Source organism: Lissotriton helveticus, chromosome 5_1, assembly GCF_964261635.1.
Source record: "Lissotriton helveticus chromosome 5_1, aLisHel1.1, whole genome shotgun sequence".
In the NCBI taxonomy this organism is placed as follows: domain Eukaryota; kingdom Metazoa; phylum Chordata; class Amphibia; order Caudata; family Salamandridae; genus Lissotriton; species Lissotriton helveticus.
The window spans coordinates 2,108,299,307-2,108,319,580 of NC_136065.1; the positions used below are offsets into that span (position 1 = coordinate 2,108,299,307).

Sequence of the window (20,274 nt, forward strand, 5' to 3'; positions counted from 1 at the left end):
GGACTTACCGTGGTGGCCTGCACTGCTGCCAGGCAGCAGGCTAGTGCCACAGCTCGCATCCCCCAGGTGGCCATGGCGACTGCTTGACAACCAAATCGCAAGATGTGAACTACAGACAACACTTTATACACTTCCACAACTATGCTTAGCATCAAAGGGGACATAACCACGCCCACTCCAGATAAGGAGTGCTCACGATGTACCTATCTGGAGCCGTCCATCAATCTCAGGGCTGGGAAGATACCAGGAGGCCGCCAGCTGCTGCTGTTATTTCAGGCTGCGGGCCAAGTTCTTGTCCAGAGGAAGGCAGGTTATTTTGTACCACTTCTATTATCAACACTTGGCTATGGGGAGGGAAGGTGAGGGGGGAGTTAGGGTAAATCTGTACTGTAAGAAAATGCCTCTTTTTGCATGTTCGCCACCACATTTCTGGACTGATGCTGCTGGTTTTTCGACTCTGAGAGTGCACCGAGGCCTGCTAACCACGACTCAGTGCCAGTGTTCTAACCCTATAGAAAAGTAGTTTAAATCGGATACACCCAATTGGCAAATAATGACTTGCTTATAGCTCCCTAGTATTTGGTACCCGGGGCATCAGCACTGTTTCTGCCTCCCTGCATGTGACAAAGACAAAGTGGACCCCTGCCCGCCACTACAGACTGAAAAGGTAGTGTTTACACTGCTAGTCTGGCTTTTCCATAACACCTAATGACAAAGCCAGCACTTCCCTTAAGGATATATGTAAATCCCCCCTATGAAGCCCTATGGCAGCTATTAATAAGATAAGAGTATGAGAAAAGACATGAACAGCCTCATTTACAATATTTTGCCGTAGGGCATCACCAAAAGCCTTCCTGCTGCACTGCCCTACTGCAAAGAAAAAGGGCAGGAATGCACCGTATCTATCGTTCTTGTCCTCTTTCCCTGCACTGGCGCTCAATTGACTGCCGTGCGCCAACGCAGGCACCCTTGCGGCATGGTGCAAGGGTGTCCGCTCTGGGATCAGCGCCCACACCCACTGACCATGCACGTAACCTTGGCTTCATTCTAGACTCCTCTCTCTCAATGTCCAGACAAGTCAACGCCGTATCGTCCTCCTGCTTCAACGTCCTTCGCATTCTCAAAAAGATCTTCCGCTGGATCCCCCTCGAAACAAGAAAGACTGTCACCCATGCACTGGTCACGAGTCGACTGGACTATGGCAACACTCTCTACGCCGGAATCACAACAAAATTGCAGAAAAAGCTCCAGCGCATCCAAAACGCATCTGCGAGACTCATATTAGACATCCCGCGCCGAGAGCACATCACCGGTCACTTAAAAAACCTCCACTGGCTTCCCGTCCACAAAAGAATTACTTTCCGCCTTCTTACCCACGCACACAAGGCCCTTTATAATCTAGGACCAGAATGCCTCAACACCCGACTGTCCTTCTACTATCCCACCCGCCATCTAAGATCATCCATTCAAGCCCTCGCCGCAGTCCCGCGCATCCGAAAAACCACCATGGGTGGCAGATCCTTCTCCTTCCTGGCTGCCAAGACCTGGAACTCACTCCCCACCCACCTCCGCCTTACTCAGAATCACATCTCCTTCAGAAAAGAATTGAAAACTTGGCTATTCGATAAACAATAAACCCCTCCCTCTAGCGCCTTGAGACCCTCTGGGTGAGTAGTGCGCTTTATAAATTCCTGAACTTGAACTTGAACTTGAACTCTGCATTGTATAGATGATTGCTTTTGGGCAGGAAGGGACACCTTCCTGCACAGAAACAGTCAATGGAGGTGATTTATACTTTCTATGTGTGCTGCAGAATGCAGCTCACATGGTAAAAAGGAAAAATGAGGAGAAATAATGTTATTTATCCTTGTTGCGCCTCTCCTACGCCACCCCTGGGGAGGCGTAGGCTTTTGAAGCATTCCCAGGCTGACAGCTTGTTGTAAATGCCATGGGTGTTACATTGGAACACAAACCGTAACGCCCATGGCACGCCTTGCCATTGCAGTGCAAGGCAAAGCAGCGACTTCTGCTGCGTTGCCTCACTCCATATCTACAGGGCCATGAAAAGCCACTCAGTGTGACTTTAAGTGGCGTTGTCGATGTAGCTAAGCCCTGTGCGCTGCCAGAATGTCACAAAAAGTGGCATTCCGGCGGTGCACAGGGATTGTAAGTGCGCCCCTTAGTGATCGGTTAGTAAGTAGCGTTGAGATGAAAGACACTACCAGGGCCTTTGCTCCCCCTGTGTCCTGCCTGCTCTAGCGGCGCGGACCCAGTCAGGCCTCGAGCTGCTTGGATAGTCTTCCACTCTGCCTCCTCCAGTGGTCTCCAACCCACCATGGATGGTGACAGCAGAACAGACTACGTGTGATCCACAACATTGAGAGCAGAAGCCGACCGTGCTGCCAAGCCGCAGCGCTCCTGGCATTCTGGGCAAGACCTCTGCATAGTGGAGTCTGACATGCGATGGACAGGAGTAAGGTAAGTAATTAAATAAATAAAACAATTTGCCTACGGCGATGCAGCACGCGCAACACATAACTTGTAGAATGTTACCATCTGGCCACCAGGTGGTGCTCAATGTCCTCTGGGGTTCTGCCTTTATCCCTGAATAAGATTGTATACATGTATTCCCAGATACACTTCACATTCCAGTCCAGGCTTCTGCACCACCTTCTTGATGCATTATATTCCCTGCCGTCTTTTTTTAATCCAAACCCTGCCCCAATCACACCCTGTGGTGGTACTTTATTCTCTATCTTCATTCCTGGATCCTATGGCTGTTCTGACCTCTTTACATCTGCCTTCTGAACTGTTCACTCTCTTGCCTCTGATCCGTAATCCATTCCTGGATTTCCCATGTCCGGTCTTGCTTCTGCTGGTTTCTCTGGTCTTTCCCTTTCCAAGTCCCAGTTCTTCTTCCCTTTCATCGGTGGTTCCCTGATTCTTTGCACCTGGTTGATTCCTTGCATCTGGCTCTCTTCTTGTCCTGTGCTCCTCTCCTGGGCCTCCTGCTACTCCTGCCCGGTGAGCCCAGGATGCAGCGGCTCACAACTGACCCTTCCAGAGTTTCCTTGCACTCTGTTTGATCCTACTACTATTAGAGGCTTGCCTTTTGATTTCTGTTTTCATGGTTTTTGATTCTATGTTCCTATTCTGATTAGTTATCCTGTCTGTTGCCTTTTTCTTGTTGATCCTGCCTCCTAGTTCCTCTGTTTGCCTTGTTTTCAGTTTTGACGGCATACGTCTAGACCTGTCTTCCGTATGCAGATTCCTTGTCTTGTATTTCTGTCCTTCTGTTCCAACAGCATATTCCTGTTCTGTCTTAGTTAACACTTTTGGCGCGCATGACGCGCTCAGCTCGTTATGAGGCACAGTGGAGCTGAGCTCGTCATAACCGCCGCGGAACGCCTACGCGGGGATAATTCCCCTCCTGTGGGGGCCATTCCATTGAGTGGGCGGAGTTGTGACGAGCTCAGCTCGTCATGAGCACAGCTCTGCTGTGCAGCGTGACAAGCTGAGCTCGTCACGAGCACCGCGGCACCACGTGCGCCCCCCCTCCCCCCGCACCGCGGGGGAATTAGCCCCGCGGGGAAGGGGCTAATGTGCAGGTTTCTAGTATATTCAGGGCCTCATTTATGAGACCCCTTGCGCCACCAGAAAGTCACTTTTCATGACGTTCCCTAGCGCAGAATCCTGCGTGATATTTATCAGACAGCACTAAGCCACTTTTTTGGCTTAATGCTGCCTGAAAATGATTGGTGCCTTTAACACAGTTTTCTGCGTTAAAGGGGCATGCAATGGGTGTAGCTGGGGGCGTTCCCAGCAAACATCCATCCATGGCTTTTTGTCACTGCTCCCGATTTACGAGAAATCGTAAATCGGAGGCAGCGCCAAAAATGTACGCTTCCCCAGGGAGGCACAACGAAGAGAAATATCTTTATTTTGCCTCGTTTTTCCTTTTTCTAGGAGTGCTGCATTCTGCAGCACACATAGAAAGACGAAAAGCATCTTGTGATTATTTTTGTACAGGAAGGTTCCCTTCTTTTACACAAATAATCATCCCCGCAATGCAGGCACCCTTGCAACATGGTGCAAAGATGCCTGAGTTCTCGCACGGCAGCACATTGTGCACTAGAGCAGGGGAAAAAGACTGGAATGCGCTGTATCTGGTAGATAGGGCATATTCCTGCCCTTTTCTTTTGTCATTGGCAGCGCAGAAGGAAGGCCTGCTGTGCTGCCCTACGGCAAAACCTCATAAATGAGGCCCCCAGTTTTTTGTATTCCAGTCCTGTTCCTGACCCTTATTCCATCGCATATTTTCCCAGAGTCTTTTCCCATATGTATCCCATCCTCGTCGCCAAAATATGAAGTAATCCACACAGAAAGCTTCTTATAGGTTCTTGAAGTATCTTTAATGGAGTACAAGTTTCATGCAGCAACCATCAGCAGTACAACCCAATACTGGTCAACATTAGAACATTCTCTGTGATGTAATTCCACTGCATCATTGCTGCATCATACAATTCTAAATATTACCACAGAGTCCAGTTCCTATTTCTGAATCCTCTCCACTGTTCTGCTTTGTTTCTGGCTTCATTGCTTCCAAGGCTGCCAGTTAGACTCCAAGGCTTGTACCTTTGGCACAGAGAAGCACCCAGGACTCCTTCTCTATAGGAACTGTGGGCATCTCCCTGAACCCTGTGAGGTTAATCTGCTCCTTGCCTCTTGTCAGATCTTTTGCACCTCGCAGGGAGATCACACCCAAGGAGCAGGAGACAAACTATCACTTTTGACAGCTTGTCCATTGGGTCCCAAATTTCACCTTTCTCTTGTTTGTTCTGGTGTTTATTACACAGTTTCCCCTGCAGACTTCCAATCTCCTGTTCACTGCCTGTTCCAACCAGCTGCTGTCCTGCTTTCCTCCCACCCTTCAGATACTCTCCTGTTTATATTTAACTCCTTCTGTAGAAAGCCTCTGACCTTGGATAGAACAAACACCCACACCTTGCCTTGTCCTGAACTCAGCGGGTGTTCCTAATGATAGAGCAAGAATTCGCATATTACGCGTCTTGCTCGAGTCATGAACCTCGAATCCGTTCTAACCAGGTAACCCCAAACTGTTTGTTTCACTAATTTCATCTATTTTGGGATATGCGTGTATCGTAGAGATGCTTGCCTATGTGTTTTATTAAACCCATTAACTCTTGTCCGTAAACATGGCCGCTGCTTTTGAATTTGCTTCTGCGCATGCGTCAGTCATACTCACGTGACGTGACGTAGTTAGATTCTTGGAGGGAAAAGGGTGCGCATGCGTAATAGCCATAAAATGGCCGCGCTTTGTGATAACGTGCTGAAAGCTTGCGCAAATGCTTTTGTGTTATTATGTATTGTTGTATAGCTCCTATATATCCTTATATCGTGTTAAGTTAGCATAGGTACATTTCAGATTTAAACGCCATTTTTCCTTTCTTGCAACTTCTGCACACGACCCTTAATTGTTGACTTAGCTTTCAACCTAGTGGTTTGCCGTGGTGTATGTGAGAATAATATGTTATTGCTCTGATATCAGTCTTGTTTAATAAACCATGTCTGCACGGAGAGTGCTGAAGTTTCAGGAGCAACACGATATGGAATTGTTATGAGGTCTGATCTCCACGCCTTCATAGTCATAACACAAGTGCAGCCTTTGCCAACTTGGGCTTGAGGCGGGATTGATATTGCTTTGCACGAGAATTGTTAACACACTTGATGCGGTGCACATGCAGAGAGAGCTGGTGTATGCTGATGTGATTCCTTCATGCTAGGACACTAAGGTATGGGCCCGCCCTAAAACAACCCAAAGAGACCTTCTTAGATAATAATATAATATATGTGTTAGGGAGGGTGAGATATAAGTGTTGTTAACTCTTATTCATTACAGCATGTTAACATGCTGTCACCATTCGCTTTTTATGTCTTAGTAACTATGCTGATAATTTTGCTACTGATAATAAGTATACTTGTATTATCAAAGATACTGCGCCTGAGAAGACGGCATTAGTAAATAAACATTTCAAATGCACATGTGTCTTCTTTACTCCATGTTCTGGTTTGTAATGATAATATAACGAAAGAGTGTTCATGAGTCCCACGTACCCTGAGGTACTGTAAGTTCATGTTCTGGTTTGTCTAAACATTGGGTGTTTGATATGTCCAATGAGACACTGTAGCTAGCTCGGTAAGGGGTGAGTTGGTTGCTAAGGTAAGTTTTGGGACATCCTAATTTGCCGAGGTTCCACTCCTCTGTGCACAGTTCTGTGTGAGTACAGAAACCCTGCAACATGGCGCCCAACGGTTTTCGGTGGTCTTATATCATGACACTCGAGTAGTTTATCATTCATGCCTTAACCCCTTCACATCCGTTTCCGGAAAACGGGGTGTCGGTGAAACCTACCTATTTTTTGAAATAGGTCTTTATTCAAGCTTGATTCTTTCTCAAAAGGTTTCTTTGAATTACTACCCAGTTGTGCTACAAAGTATTCTTTGTTTTTTCTTGTTTCCAATTCTGTAATGGCGGCAGCGGTGGCTATTGCGCAGCATAGTCGCGTAGCGGTACGCAACCATCTTCAGACGTACCAGGTCCCAGTAGATGGGATGGCTGTGATTTTCGTGGTATGTGCAGATCCGGCGTTTCCTTACGAGTTGTTTTACTCTTGGGTTACGTTTCCGGCTGTGGACGCTAATTCTGGTTTGTTCCACTCCTACACCGCCTCAGATGTCCCAGCTGAATATACGCCGTACAGGGCATTGGAAATACCTATTGATCATTGGCAGCATCGAGTTTGGTTTGATGGCGCCCTCCCCCACTCTATGTCCCCTGCGAGGTTAGGCCCACTCTCAATTCCAGGTACTAATTGGCCTGCGTTGGGTGGCTTTACCCCGCACCCGAATCACGGGGCTTGCACCCTGGCAGAAATTCGCAGGCTGCATGTAGTTTCCATTTCCGTGATTCGTGCTTTAGTGCAATACATCGGTCGACATCTTCCTGGTGGTCCCCAGGGGGGTGCGGCCGCTCCCCTGGAACGAGGCGGAATGCGTCTCAATCCAGTGATGGTAAATTCGGTTTTTGGTGCGCGTCCGGTTGACAACGATGACTTCCCATTCTGGCTAGCAGAGAAGTTTGATCAACTGGAGGCGGTTTTTCCGAATTCTACTCCTGCTGATAAACATAGAATGTTGACGATTACTCTACCGAAGGATATTACTCCTGAACTTGCTGACTGTGACAGCTGGGGAAAAACATTTGCGGCAGTTTATACAAGGTGCTTCGGCACCCCGTCTATGACTGCCCTGCCTGAAATCGTTAGACGTGTTCAGAATGATCACGGTCCAGAGGCAGCGGTTGAATTGGGTATGCGCCTGTGTGGTTCTTTTGAGATTGTAAGTGATCTCATTCTCTCCAATGTTAAAGGAGATGCAGTTAACTTTCAGGTGTCGAATGCTTTGGCTGCTCTGCCCGATGCCGACAAACCCCGCCAGTTAGCAAAAATTGTGGTGGCCGCTTATAAAACGATTGGCCGCACAAGTAGAGGTCTGAAATATTTTCCAGTGAAGGAGAAAAAACAACCACAGGGACAATCTGCAGTGACAGATGCCCAGCCCAAGTCCAAGAAACAAAATTGGCCTAAAAAACAGACACAGGGGAAGCAGACAACGCAGACTCAGGGTACTTTTCCTGCAATACAAGCTCCTGCGCCACCCGAAAAAGTTTATGATTTGCGCGACCGCGCGATGATTAAATCGCCTGATCGTTTTCAGGGTTCTGATCAACGCTCTCCTCGTTCCTTTCAGGACACATCGGCCCCGAAGACCGGTGGAGGAGGAGGGGGTGGACGTGGACGTGGTGGCCAACAAGGACGTGGCCAGTCCCGCCAGACGGACGGCGCGGTGAAGCAGGAGGATTCTACGCCTAGGCGTCCGCAGTTTGCGAAAAAGAAAGTCGCAGCCTTAACAGCGCATCGATATGCCACAGATAGTGAGAACGCGGCTTCGGAATCTGACGTGGGCTCTGACCTTGCTGGACAGCGCGGCGGAGATAACCATAGTCAGAGAGGCGCTGCGTCCACTACTGAGGGTGACAGCGACTGATGTCTACGTTGTGATAGAAACAGCGGATACTAGACTCGCTCCCCCTGAAAGACTATATGAAATTGTCCTGTTAATTGAAGGTGACATACAGCGTACCGTTAAAGGTGTATTTTGGGAGAATCTGTCTTCTACATATGATATTTTACTTTCGGAGGCTGACTGGCCCCCACCTTTTGTGCTCGCGGCGCCGCGAGGGGAGGAGGTAATCCTACCCAGTTTCGCGAACACTGTCTCGAAAGAGCATGCGCAGCATTATGCAGAAGAGTGGGCTCGGGCTCTCGCGCCGGCTCTGTACCGTAACCAATGTGGTTGGGATAAATTGTCGCCTTGCCACGAAATTCCGTTGCGGTCTCAGCCGCAGCCTCAACCTCAATATCCCATTCGGCGTGAAGCAAAATCTTCCGTCGCGGAAATCCTTGAACAATTGGAATATCAGGGAGTTATTGAAACGTGTGTGTCACCGATGAATAATCCCCTTTTTACTGTGAATAAACCTGACGGATCATATCGTTTGGTTTTGGATTACCGGCATTTGAACTCGCATTGCCGTAACTGTGCAGTACAGAATACCCACGGCTCTGCCCTGGTGGATAGTCTCGTGCGTAAGCGTTTCAAGACAACGCTTGACATATCCAATGGTTTTTATGCCCACAGATTGGACAGCTTTAGCTCCCAATGGACCAGTTTTACAAGCGCTGGAGTCCAAAAGCAATTCCGGCGTCTTCCAATGGGCTACAAGAATAGTCCTGGGGTTTTTACCGCTCGAATTGTCTCTATTCTGGAGGCACTCGACCCTGATGCTTTTTCGTATGTGGATGACATATATCTCACAGACGACGATATTTGGGAGCATCTGTGTCGTGTTAATTCTCTTGTTTGCAACTTCGCAGACATGGGTTACAAATTCAACTTTGCAAAATCGCACATTGCTGAACACACAGTGTTGTTTTTGGGCTATGAGCTCAACAATGAAGGTAGAGGTTTGGCTCCTCACTTCTTGGAGAAGTGCGCACAATTGCGCGCACCAACAACTCTGAAAAAATTACAATCCTTACTGGGCTTTTTGAATTTCGGCAGAACTTACATTCCGGAATATGCCCAGCGTATCAAGCCTTTGTATGCTTTGATACAACCAACTTTCTCAAAATCATGCTGGCTGCCTGAGCATTCAGCCATTTTGCAATCCTTGCAGGCTGATCTGCTCGCTTCTAAATATTTACTGACTCGTGATAACCACACCAACCTGGTCATAAGAATAATTCCTGGGACGGTGGGTTTCACCTACCTCACTTTTAATGAAGGTGACACAGTACCTATTGCTTACAAGTCGCACTTGTACACCTCGGCTGAGATGCGGTTTCCCACAGTGGAAAAGGTTTTAACTGCTGTACAGATGGCAATTCTAAAAGAACGTGCTCTGTCACAGGGGAAGCGCATGCTAGTGGTAACACCCTGTCCTCATTTAGAGGCAGTCACGAAAGCCAGTGTACCAAATTCAAAGGCTTTGCACCCTCGGTGGATTCAGTGGGCTGCGTCATTGTCATCCGCAGATGTCATGTTTATTTTTGACGCTTCCTTACGGTCGCAGGAGTACTTGCAGTATGAATTCGTTCATCCTGCTCCTCTGGCGATGCGACCTTTGGGAGACTTCCATTGCATCATTTACACTGATGGGTCGGCGCAGGTTGCGCATGGCTCTAAACATGCCTACGTTTCCGCATGCGCCATTGTGGTCGGTGCTATGTTGAATGATGAGTTCATTTCCAGGGAGGTACACACGTTGCCCCTGGGTGATTGCACCGCACAATTGGCAGAGCTTCGTGCTCTCTTACTAGCTTTGGAGTACGCAGATCCAAGTGTTACTACTCTAATTGTAAGTGATTCTTACTACTGTGTCCAGTCTTACAATGAAAACTTGTTCTTTTGGATTCAAAATGATTTTCATGATTCCAAGGGTAGCACAATAAAACATAAAATGATCTGGGTTCGAGTGGCAGAGCTTAAGGCTATGTTGCCACTCGTTTATGTGATTCATACTCTCGGTCATCAGCGCGTGGGAGTTCACGCTGTTGGCAACTCGCTTGCTGATGAAGCGGCGAAATCAGCAGTATCTACATACTTAGTTGCAGCAGTTACTAGGTCTAAAACCAAGATTGACAGCGACATCTTGGCAGCGATTGCTGCCTCTGAGAAGGGAAGTATACATCCTGCGGGGTTCCCTTCGAAGTATAAATACCACTTAAGTCCCGGAAAGGTTCCTTTTGTGACAATTCCTGATGTTGGGGAACGGCTGATTCCCAACTCGGATCGCAGAGCAGACTTGATTACAGCGGCTCATGAAGGTGCGGCGTCTGCGCATGCGGGCGTCTCGGCCACTGTAACTCAATTACAATTACGTTTCTGGTGGCGGGGACTGTACAAACAGACGCGTGATTATGTCCTTCTTTGTGACATATGCCAGCAGATTAAACCTTCAACTGCTACGCGTCCGCCTCAGACTCAGTTGTACATTTCTAATAAACCACTAGGCTGTGTTTACTTAGACCACTGCGGTCCATTTTCATCTGATACTGCGTATAAATACATCTTAGTAGCAGTTGACTCATGCACACGCTTTGTGTGGTTATGGCCACATCGCAGCGCTGATTCCCGGACTGTCATCAGAGATTTGCGTATCTTTATAGGGATTTTTGCCTGTGGTACCTTCCATTCGGATCAGGGTCCGGCTTTCGCCTCTAAGGCGTATAAGGATGCCATGACTTCGATGGGGGTCCAAGTCAAGTTTTCGTCACCCTACAGACCCGAGGGTAATAGTGTAGTTGAACGAATGAACCGTGATTTAAAGCAATCTTTGACAGCCCGAGTTATAGGCACTGGCAGAAATTGGCTGGCTCACCTCTATGGCGTGCAGCGTGCTCTTAATAATCTCCCTAGAAGGTCTCTGGGTGGGCGGACCCCATACGAAATGCTCTTTGGCATCAAGATGTTCGTCCCTGACCTTGACGGTCTAGACTCGGTGTTTCGCGCCACTTCCTTTGACGCAGATGAACATTGCAATGTTTTACAGAATCTACAAAAGACGAGAGACACTCTTGCAAAGGAACATTTGCCCTCCACGTCGGATGATGCGTTGCAGATCCCGGTAGTTGGCTGGCTACCCCAAGTTGGAGAACTGGTTCGAGAGAAGATCGACAACAAGAAAGAGTTTGGTCCCTCCTATCGAGCTCCGGTCCCAGTGCTTGGAGTGAAGGGCACAAGAACAGTCATTTTACCACCACTTCCAGGTCGTAAGGAAAACAGGTTTATTTCTATTGACAATGTCAAGATACACAGAGTGGCCGATTCTTCTTAGCATGACACCGGCTGTTTCCTGTCCTTCCATTGTGAGAAATTCAATTATGCCCACTGCTTATAATAATGAACCTGAGGTGGCCATCGAATTACCTGCTGTTTCCACTCCATTATTGAATAATTTACCAGGAACTAACCTTGATGAGACAGACTATACATACCCCACTGATTTGTCCATGCCTGACCTGCAAGCTCGTTTAGCCACGGAATCCAGATTTTCATTTGACTCTGCTTCCCTTGCCTCGAAAAAACCCTCTAAAATTGCATTATATGCTAGCCTGTTTAAAAAACATTTTTTGATACCTCCTTGGATATACATTTGGCTGGTCCTTTTTTCAGTTTACCTTTTTATGTCAATTGGTTTTGTGTTTTATTTTTTTCGGATTATGAATGGACACTATGTCGAGGAGAGAACTTGCATTACTCATTTGAATGGAACTTTGGCCCCACTTTCCTCTTCACATTCTACGCACAGATTAAAAAGAGATTTGACTTTGGTTAACATCACAGCGTGGCCTGTTCTGGATGGAATCGCGTGGGATGCAGTTCGTTTTCAGATTCATGGTCCAACGGAAGTCGTTAAAGTCCCTAATGTACTAAGAGTTAATATGGGGGATGTGGTGAAACAAAACATTCGTTCTGATGATTGGGATGTTAATGCTGTGGAAAGTTTGTTTTCTGATTTGAAATATTATGCTGCTTTTGATGCTGAGGATTTATATTTAGAATCTGCTAATTATGGTGAATTGTTCTGTTACCAACATTATGGCAATCACTTCTTACACAAGACATCTTCCCGAAGGGATGCGGTTAATTTTACTCAGTGGGAACATTGCCCAGCACCAACACAAGGGAGTTCAGAAACGTTTCTTAAAAAGTATACTTATTTCACTGACTTTAATCAGTCCAATCCCGAGTCCTTTTATTTTAAGTTTCACAAACAGCCACTGTCCAAGGTTCGACTTACAAATACAAAATTGTTATATTCAAAGGCCTTCCTGGATCAATTAGTTACTGGAGGGTATGAGTTATGGAAGGATACCATAGACCTTAAATCAGTTTGGGGCTCAAGGGCCTGGCAGGTACGAGGCACTGAGGCTTTGCACCGTGCATGTCTCATCCCAAATCATATGTGGTTTTTAAATGAAACCATTTCCCAGACCACGTGCTTTGGATTGGCTACATCTAAAAGGTTAAACACCCCGTCTTTCCCGGAGTTGGAGGAATATGAGAATTGGAGTAATTTTACTAAATTGTCCATTAGAGATATACAGGCTCTGCTTCTGAATTCCTCCTTTAACATTTCCAGTATGAATCCCAAGGGTTGGCTGCTTTGGCACCGTGGTGCTGATTCTTGCCAAAAGAGATTTTTAAATATAACTGACGGTTTTAAGACTGTTAGATCTGATCCCCGTTTTGATTTGAGTCATACTGTCACCTCTTACTCTGTTGGCAAGTTGTGTCATGCTTGGCTGAAACATTCAACTTTACCTGCGGTTAAGTATCACCTTTCCAAACTGAATGCAGACGTGGATTTGAATGATTTCATTAAGGGCCCAGCTAGTGGCAGGTCGAAAAGGTGGTTATATGGTGTTTACAATGAAATTTGGAAACTCTCACAGATTGAGGCTGCTTCACGCCTTAGGGCTATTGATCAGGCAAATCTTGAGAAAGTGCTTGCAGTGGTTGACAATAGCATTAACGTGCTTTCCTCTAGAATTTACACATTAGATAATATTGTGTCGTCTGTTGTTGATATTGTGCATGATGAAGTGTCTGTATTATACCATGGTCAAAATCAATTACGTTCAATCATGCAGTTTGCATGGACACTACAGACTCTAAAAATGGGTAAAGTTCCCTGGGGATACATGAACGTTTCCTCTTTATTTGCACCATTTAATTTGACAGACAAACAACGCTTGCTTTCAATGCGTGATGCTTCCTTTTCTATGCTCCATATTGAAAGATTGGAATCTTTACCTTTTTCTGTGGCAGAGACCACTGCTGCTACGTGGCTTATCCACGGTTTAATAACGCTGCCTTTTGCTTTATATAAGTTTTCAAATTGTATGAAATATGTGCCAATAGGTCGTTTTGAACCCTTAGGTAGCGGTTTTCTTCATGAGGTCTGGTCACTCCCATACACATACAGGTGTTTCAAGGATGAACAAGAGGTTTATCTAACAGGGGATGAGTGTACTGAGACGCCAGATCATTCTTTAATGTGTAGACACATACAGTTACACGGTTCATGTAACAGGGACAGACCGAATATGGCTTGCGTTTTACAGGGCACGCCAGTTCCTGCTATCATCCCCACGTTTAAATTGTTAGAGAATGGTAGTTATTTAATGCTCAATAATGAAAACTGCTGTGGTTTAATTAAAGGTATAGCTTTCATAGTAACGGTTAGTGAGCGAGTTATTTGCTGCAGAAATGTTCTTTATCCTCCCACACGTGAACATAGGGAGTCTTCCATTTGGCCACAGATACCGACCTTGGGAGCAGAATTCAGCGGCATGGCTAGAATAAGAGCTCTATTGTCCCAGAAAGAGGTGGCCTTGAGCTCGGCCCGTGAAACTTTCGTGCTTCACATTGCTAACACCCGTACGGAGGTTCAGGCTCTTTTAAACACTGATTTGCCTTTGCATTTCGGAGCCATGGTCCGTTCTATCTTTAACGCATCCTCCACAACGGGCCTAGCACATTTTTTTAAAGTTGTTAGCGGTGGTCTCGTGACTTCCTTTGAGAAGATTTTTGGAGTCATCCCTGCCTTCTTCCATTCTATTTTTTCATCCCTGTTTGGAGGGTTCCCGTTTTTACTTGCATTAGCGGCTGGCGCATTGGTGGTTTTCTGCCTTTTTAAATATGGATGCCCTTCCTGTGCAAGACCACGCTCAGCTGCTACTGACGCGGTTTCGCAACCGCATGCTTGATTATTATGGCACACTGCCGTTGGCGACTCTAAGCACGGCGTTTGGATTATCTTTTCGGTTCTCCTATTTCACCTGTGTCCAGCCTGTATTTCACTGCCTGACCTGTGATTTCCTTTGGGCCATTGATTTGTGTCTCTGCGGACCAATATCTTCTGACGTCGATTTTGATCAACTGATGAGTCCTATCATTGCTCACGAGTTGGTTTGTTCTGACGAAAGGATTATGGCCTTGGCGGTGGCACATGGACTAATGGGTCCCTGGGATGTGTTGTCGGCAGCGCAAAGTTTCTTGGAACAAGGTTTTCTTGAAAATCCACCGAGCTGTCCTCTGATGGTTATAGAGGATGCGGTGCTGGAAGATCACGTATGTTCCTTTCATCTTTTAAATTGGATGGCTGAACTGTTTTCGGATGAGGACAGTGACTTCCTCCTGGAGGCTGTTGCAGCTTACTTTTCATATACAGTCTTATCATAGACACTGCCTCAAATTGACATGCTGATTGATAGCATTTCCTTGATTTTATTGACTTTTGGTCAAGACATTTTTTTTGCTTGCCTATTGGCTTGAGCCACATTATACTTGTGGGCTATTTTTTTAGCATTAGTTTTTATAATTGAATTTTTATTCATGCTCGTTTATAAAAGGATTCTGCTCTCATGTGATGGCACTTCTGTTACCTTATTTAGTCCGTTCTCGGATCATGGGGGGGTGTTGTATAGCTCCTATATATCCTTATATCGTGTTAAGTTAGCATAGGTACATTTCAGATTTAAACGCCATTTTTCCTTTCTTGCAACTTCTGCACACGACCCTTAATTGTTGACTTAGCTTTCAACCTAGTGGTTTGCCGTGGTGTATGTGAGAATAATATGTTATTGCTCTGATATCAGTCTTGTTTAATAAACCATGTCTGCACGGAGAGTGCTGAAGTTTCAGGAGCAACACGATATGGAATTGTTATGAGGTCTGATCTCCACGCCTTCATAGTCATAACACAAGTGCAGCCTTTGCCAACTTGGGCTTGAGGCGGGATTGATATTGCTTTGCACGAGAATTGTTAACACACTTGATGCGGTGCACATGCAGAGAGAGCTGGTGTATGCTGATGTGATTCCTTCATGCTAGGACACTAAGGTATGGGCCCGCCCTAAAACAACCCAAAGAGACCTTCTTAGATAATAATATAATATATGTGTTAGGGAGGGTGAGATATAAGTGTTGTTAACTCTTATTCATTACAGCATGTTAACATGCTGTCACCATTCGCTTTTTATGTCTTAGTAACTATGCTGATAATTTTGCTACTGATAATAAGTATACTTGTATTATCAAAGATACTGCGCCTGAGAAGACGGCATTAGTAAATAAACATTTCAAATGCACATGTGTCTTCTTTACTCCATGTTCTGGTTTGTAATGATAATATAACGAAAGAGTGTTCATGAGTCCCACGTACCCTGAGGTACTGTAAGTTCATGTTCTGGTTTGTCTAAACATTGGGTGTTTGATATGTCCAATGAGACACTGTAGCTAGCTCGGTAAGGGGTGAGTTGGTTGCTAAGGTAAGTTTTGGGACATCCTAATTTGCCGAGGTTCCACTCCTCTGTGCACAGTTCTGTGTGAGTACAGAAACCCTGCAACAGTATTGCATTAATCTATAATTGCATAGTATATTTTTATAAAGTGAAATATAAAGTACCCACATATAAGATGTAGTACATTCATTTATTTCTATGTTTTAATTTGTTTTCGCTTACTTTTCATGTACCGCGATAACTGGGGGGGGGGTCGGAGTGAGACTAGAACCATCTTGAAGGTCCCTGTTGCGCATGACCAATGTGCGGAAAATGGTATTGAATGACTGCCAACCAGAAGCAGCAGCCAAGATGCGCCTGGGAAGATGCACCTTCACCCAGCAAGAAAAATCGAAATGTACTACATGAGATACATTGTTTAAACTTGCTATTGTATTCTGAAGAATAGGTCATGGGAACCCCAAATCTGCTAGGCAGACCCATGAAATGCAAATTGTGCCTTGTAAAAGTCTGTTCTGATTGGTGTGTTAACCCATCCCACCTTAGGACCAATCGAAATTGTGGATTCTGACACTTTGCAACATTTGGGGGGTGGTACACTGACCCAAAAACAGTATATCTAGCCTGGGTTTAGCTAGAGAAATTGTCCGACTTGTCCGAATAGCTGACCTGTCACTGACCCAACGCTCTCAATAGGTGACTTGATACAGAGGTGCTGCGGAGCTCTCTGTCCGAATTTGACCATAGACTCTGGAGGTTTTACTAAACCTTAAGTGCTGGCGGAGCACTTTGCTGGGGAATTCGGGGTCCTGACTGATAGCTGCAGAGAGGGTGGAGTGCTGGCGTTGCTTCCAAACTGCGGGTGCTGGTCGTGTCCTGGTGGTCCTGTCCTGATCCTAATCTGGTTTTCCTATCCTGTCCTGGGGTGTCCATTCTGCACCTGCTGTCCCATTGAGGGTTATCCATCCTTGAGGGTTTTCCTGTCCTTAACTGACCCGTGGCCAGGGTTGGTTTTCACACCAGTCTAGGTAAATATCGTACTGAAACTCTTAAAACTGCACCTTTCTATTTTTTCTGTCTTTGCTTCAATAAAGACATACCTTTGCATATGATAATTTTCCATGCCTTCCGCAACTATTGCATATCATGAAAGTCAATTGCATTTAATTTTATTGCGTGTTCCTATGTTACCCTACCTTTTAGAGTACAAATTTCTCCATACTGTTTATGAATTAAATGTGTTTTCCTAAATATTGAATTGAAGTAATAACGTTAGAACTATAGCGTGTTCCACTTTTTGCCCTTCCTATAGATGTATAGGTTTCCCTAGAGTCTTACTCATATGCCCCTATGGTAAAATTCTAATACGTGCATAATAATTTCTAGCATTAGTATACACCCTTGAATTTCACTTTTCGTTATTTCCAGTTATTCTCGTCATAGATTTAGATGATTGCCTGTATATTCTTCCTATATGGTTATGTGCTCTTCGTTATTCTGATTATAGATTGCCTTATTACTGTAAACTGTATGATTGCAGAGTCTGAAATCTAGATAAATCTTTTAAAACTTCCAGTTGTCCGTGGTCCTTTTATAGAAAATCAAAGTTTTAATGTTGGGTTTGTATTTTCTGCCTTTCCTTTTACAGCTAGCTCCCTGACCCATCGTGGTCATAGGTACCCGTAACAGTGGTTGGTAAGTCGGGTACACTGGAAATAGTAGAAAGGGACTCATAAATATTGGTAGTAGATTGTAAGGTCATCTGATTAATGTAGATGGTGAATTAAAGTATATGGGCCCGAAACCGAAGTGGTGAAAATATTGGTCGGGTGACCTGCGATCTCTATCACTAACAGATTGTCCCAAAAATGCTAGATTAGTAGCAACAACATGCTCTTGGGTGAATGGGGGTGCAGTTGAAAAGCTGTTGGGGGTGCTGTGGTTCTTAGTTTCCGGGATCAGTGGGAAGATGTGTTAAGATATTGTGGTAAAGAATTAAAACTAGAGTTTCACCACCACTGTAGCCAGGAACCTGTGGAGAATGGGTCTTGGAAAGCATTTCACAAGAACATTTACCTCGTACTTTATATCTGAGGAAGGCAAATAAAAAAAATGCATTGTAAACACGAGGATATGGTTTGTCTTTAAAATAAATACTTTATTACATTTCTTTTGAAAATGTCAGAACAATTGAAAAAAAGCAGTTTGTGTCTTGCTCATTTGCTGCAATGGAAAGGTTAATATCCAGAAAGCAGCGCTTAACAGTGATATGAAGCAGCCAATGAGGTTCGCTGATAATGGCCACGCCCCGCACTTGTCTGCCAATGGGAACAAGTCACCTGGACTCCCCTGTCCTTCAGCTAACAGGGTCTTTGGCGTCAGTCAGTACCTGGCAGCTCTACCGTGTGCAGAACCCTCTGACCTGGCGCGCCTCCGCGACCAGCGTATACGCGCAGTGCCAGTGGCATCCATTCCAAATGCGCGGAAGGGTGTTTGTTGACATGTCCAATGCATGTGGCTACAGATGAAAAAGCTATTTTTCCTGGCTCAAGACTCTTTCCAACTTAAAACTGTCAACCTTCTGACAGTACAGCCAGGCGTGGAAGGAAAAAGCCCATCACACACTGCATGGGGGAAGTGAACCTGAAAATTACAAAAAGATTGTCAAATTCAAGACTCTGGAAATCCATTTTTACAAGGGGACCTCTAACTACAAATCTCAGAGCCACTTATTTTAAAATAATTTACTTAAGCAGTCGTGATGTAGGCACCAGAGGAGCAGCAGTGCCTAAGAGAGGGGCAGATGTTCAGTGCAGCCAGCAGAGAGGCGATGATGTCCAGTTGTCCAAACTGGTTCCAACGAGGCCATCTAACCTCTCCCCACAGGTCTATATAAAAACCCTCAAGAGCAGCCTATGTCATGACAGGTCAGTGTCAGAACACTGCAGCTGAGGCATCTCCCAATTTTAGTACAGGTCAACACGGCAGACAGCTATGGCACACGGGTGGTGCCTCAATGCCCAGTTACATGGCACAGGTTTACCTTGTAGAACTTTACTAGACGTTGCCTCAATTGCTATTTGAAGGCCAAGGCCCTAATGCTTCAACCCTAGATCACCAGCAGCCTCTATCGCTAGCCTCCACCCTAGATCACCAGCTGTCTCTATCAATGGCCTCCACCCTGGATCACCAGCAGCCTCTATTGCTAGCCTCCACCCTAGATCACCAGCAGCCTCTATCACTGGCCTTCACCACCCTAGATCACCAGCAGCCTCTATTCCCAGCCTCCACCCTATATCACCAGCATCCTCTATCACTGGCCTCCACCCTATATCACCAGCAGCCTCTATCACTGGCCTCCACCCTATATCACCAGCAGCCTCTATCACTGGCCTCCACCCTATATCACCAGCATCCTCTATCACTAGCCTCCACCCTAGATCACCAGCAGCCTCTATCACTGGCCTCCACCCTATATCACCATCAGCCTCTATCGCTGGCCTCCGCCACCAATGCTGTAACTCAGAATCTCTCAACAGGAATCTAATGTTTCATGACAACAGAGGAACCTAAACTGCAACCTCTGACAGCATCTGAAGAATCCACACAGATAAGCTAATATTTAATCTCATCAGAACGGCCTATATAGAGACTATAACCTTAGAAAAGGTTGGAGGCTGGGTACAATTTGCGCTAGGTCATGTAAAGTCACACAGCAAGCAATATATATCCCCAAAACTGCTCAAAGGTAAACCCGGGTGGGTAACTACACTCCGCCGGTGTAGTTTGCGTAGTATTGCCTACTCCGCGTTCCGCTGCAAACACGGAGTTCTGGCGAAACTATGACTCCGTAGCGGAGTGTAGTTAGCTGGCCCCTCCACGCTCCCAAATTTATTAAAAATAATTAAAAAGGTTCTTACCTGCCATGTCTGGCTCGGTCGCCTCCTCCTCGCAATGGCTGCTCTCTCCTGCCTCATCCTCGCACTGAATAACCCCTACGTTGTATGTCTTGCAAATTTGCGTGCACATGTGCAAGATGTACAACGTAGGGGTTGTTCACTGTAAGGAGGAAGCAGGAGTGAGCAGCCATTGCGAGGAGGAGGCAGCTGAGGCAGACGCGGCTGGTAAGTGCCTTTTTAATTATTTTTAATTACTTTGGGAGGGGGGAGGGCGCGGAGCGTAGTTCCACTGAGTGTTTTTTTAAATTCCATGGAACCGCCCGGAGCACCACTCCGCATACTCCGCCCAGGGTTACTCAAAGGATAAAGGGTAACGGCCACCTGACGTTACTAACTTTGTAGACAGCAGTCTACAAATATAT

At 45.9% G+C, this 20,274-nt stretch overlaps 1 protein-coding gene across 1 annotated transcript in view; it reads right to left on the reverse strand.

Annotated features, from left to right (window-relative positions):
* Window positions 1–114, reverse strand: part of LOC144756380 (bile salt-activated lipase-like) — an 80,066-nt gene extending 79,952 nt beyond the window's left edge. Inside the window, exon 1 of the mRNA XM_078646159.1 lies at window positions 9–114. Coding sequence (XP_078502285.1) covers window positions 9–74 — 66 coding nt within the window. The 5' untranslated portion in view covers window positions 75–114. The remainder of the gene's footprint in view (window positions 1–8) is intronic.
* Window positions 115–20,274: the final 20,160 nt, after the last annotated feature.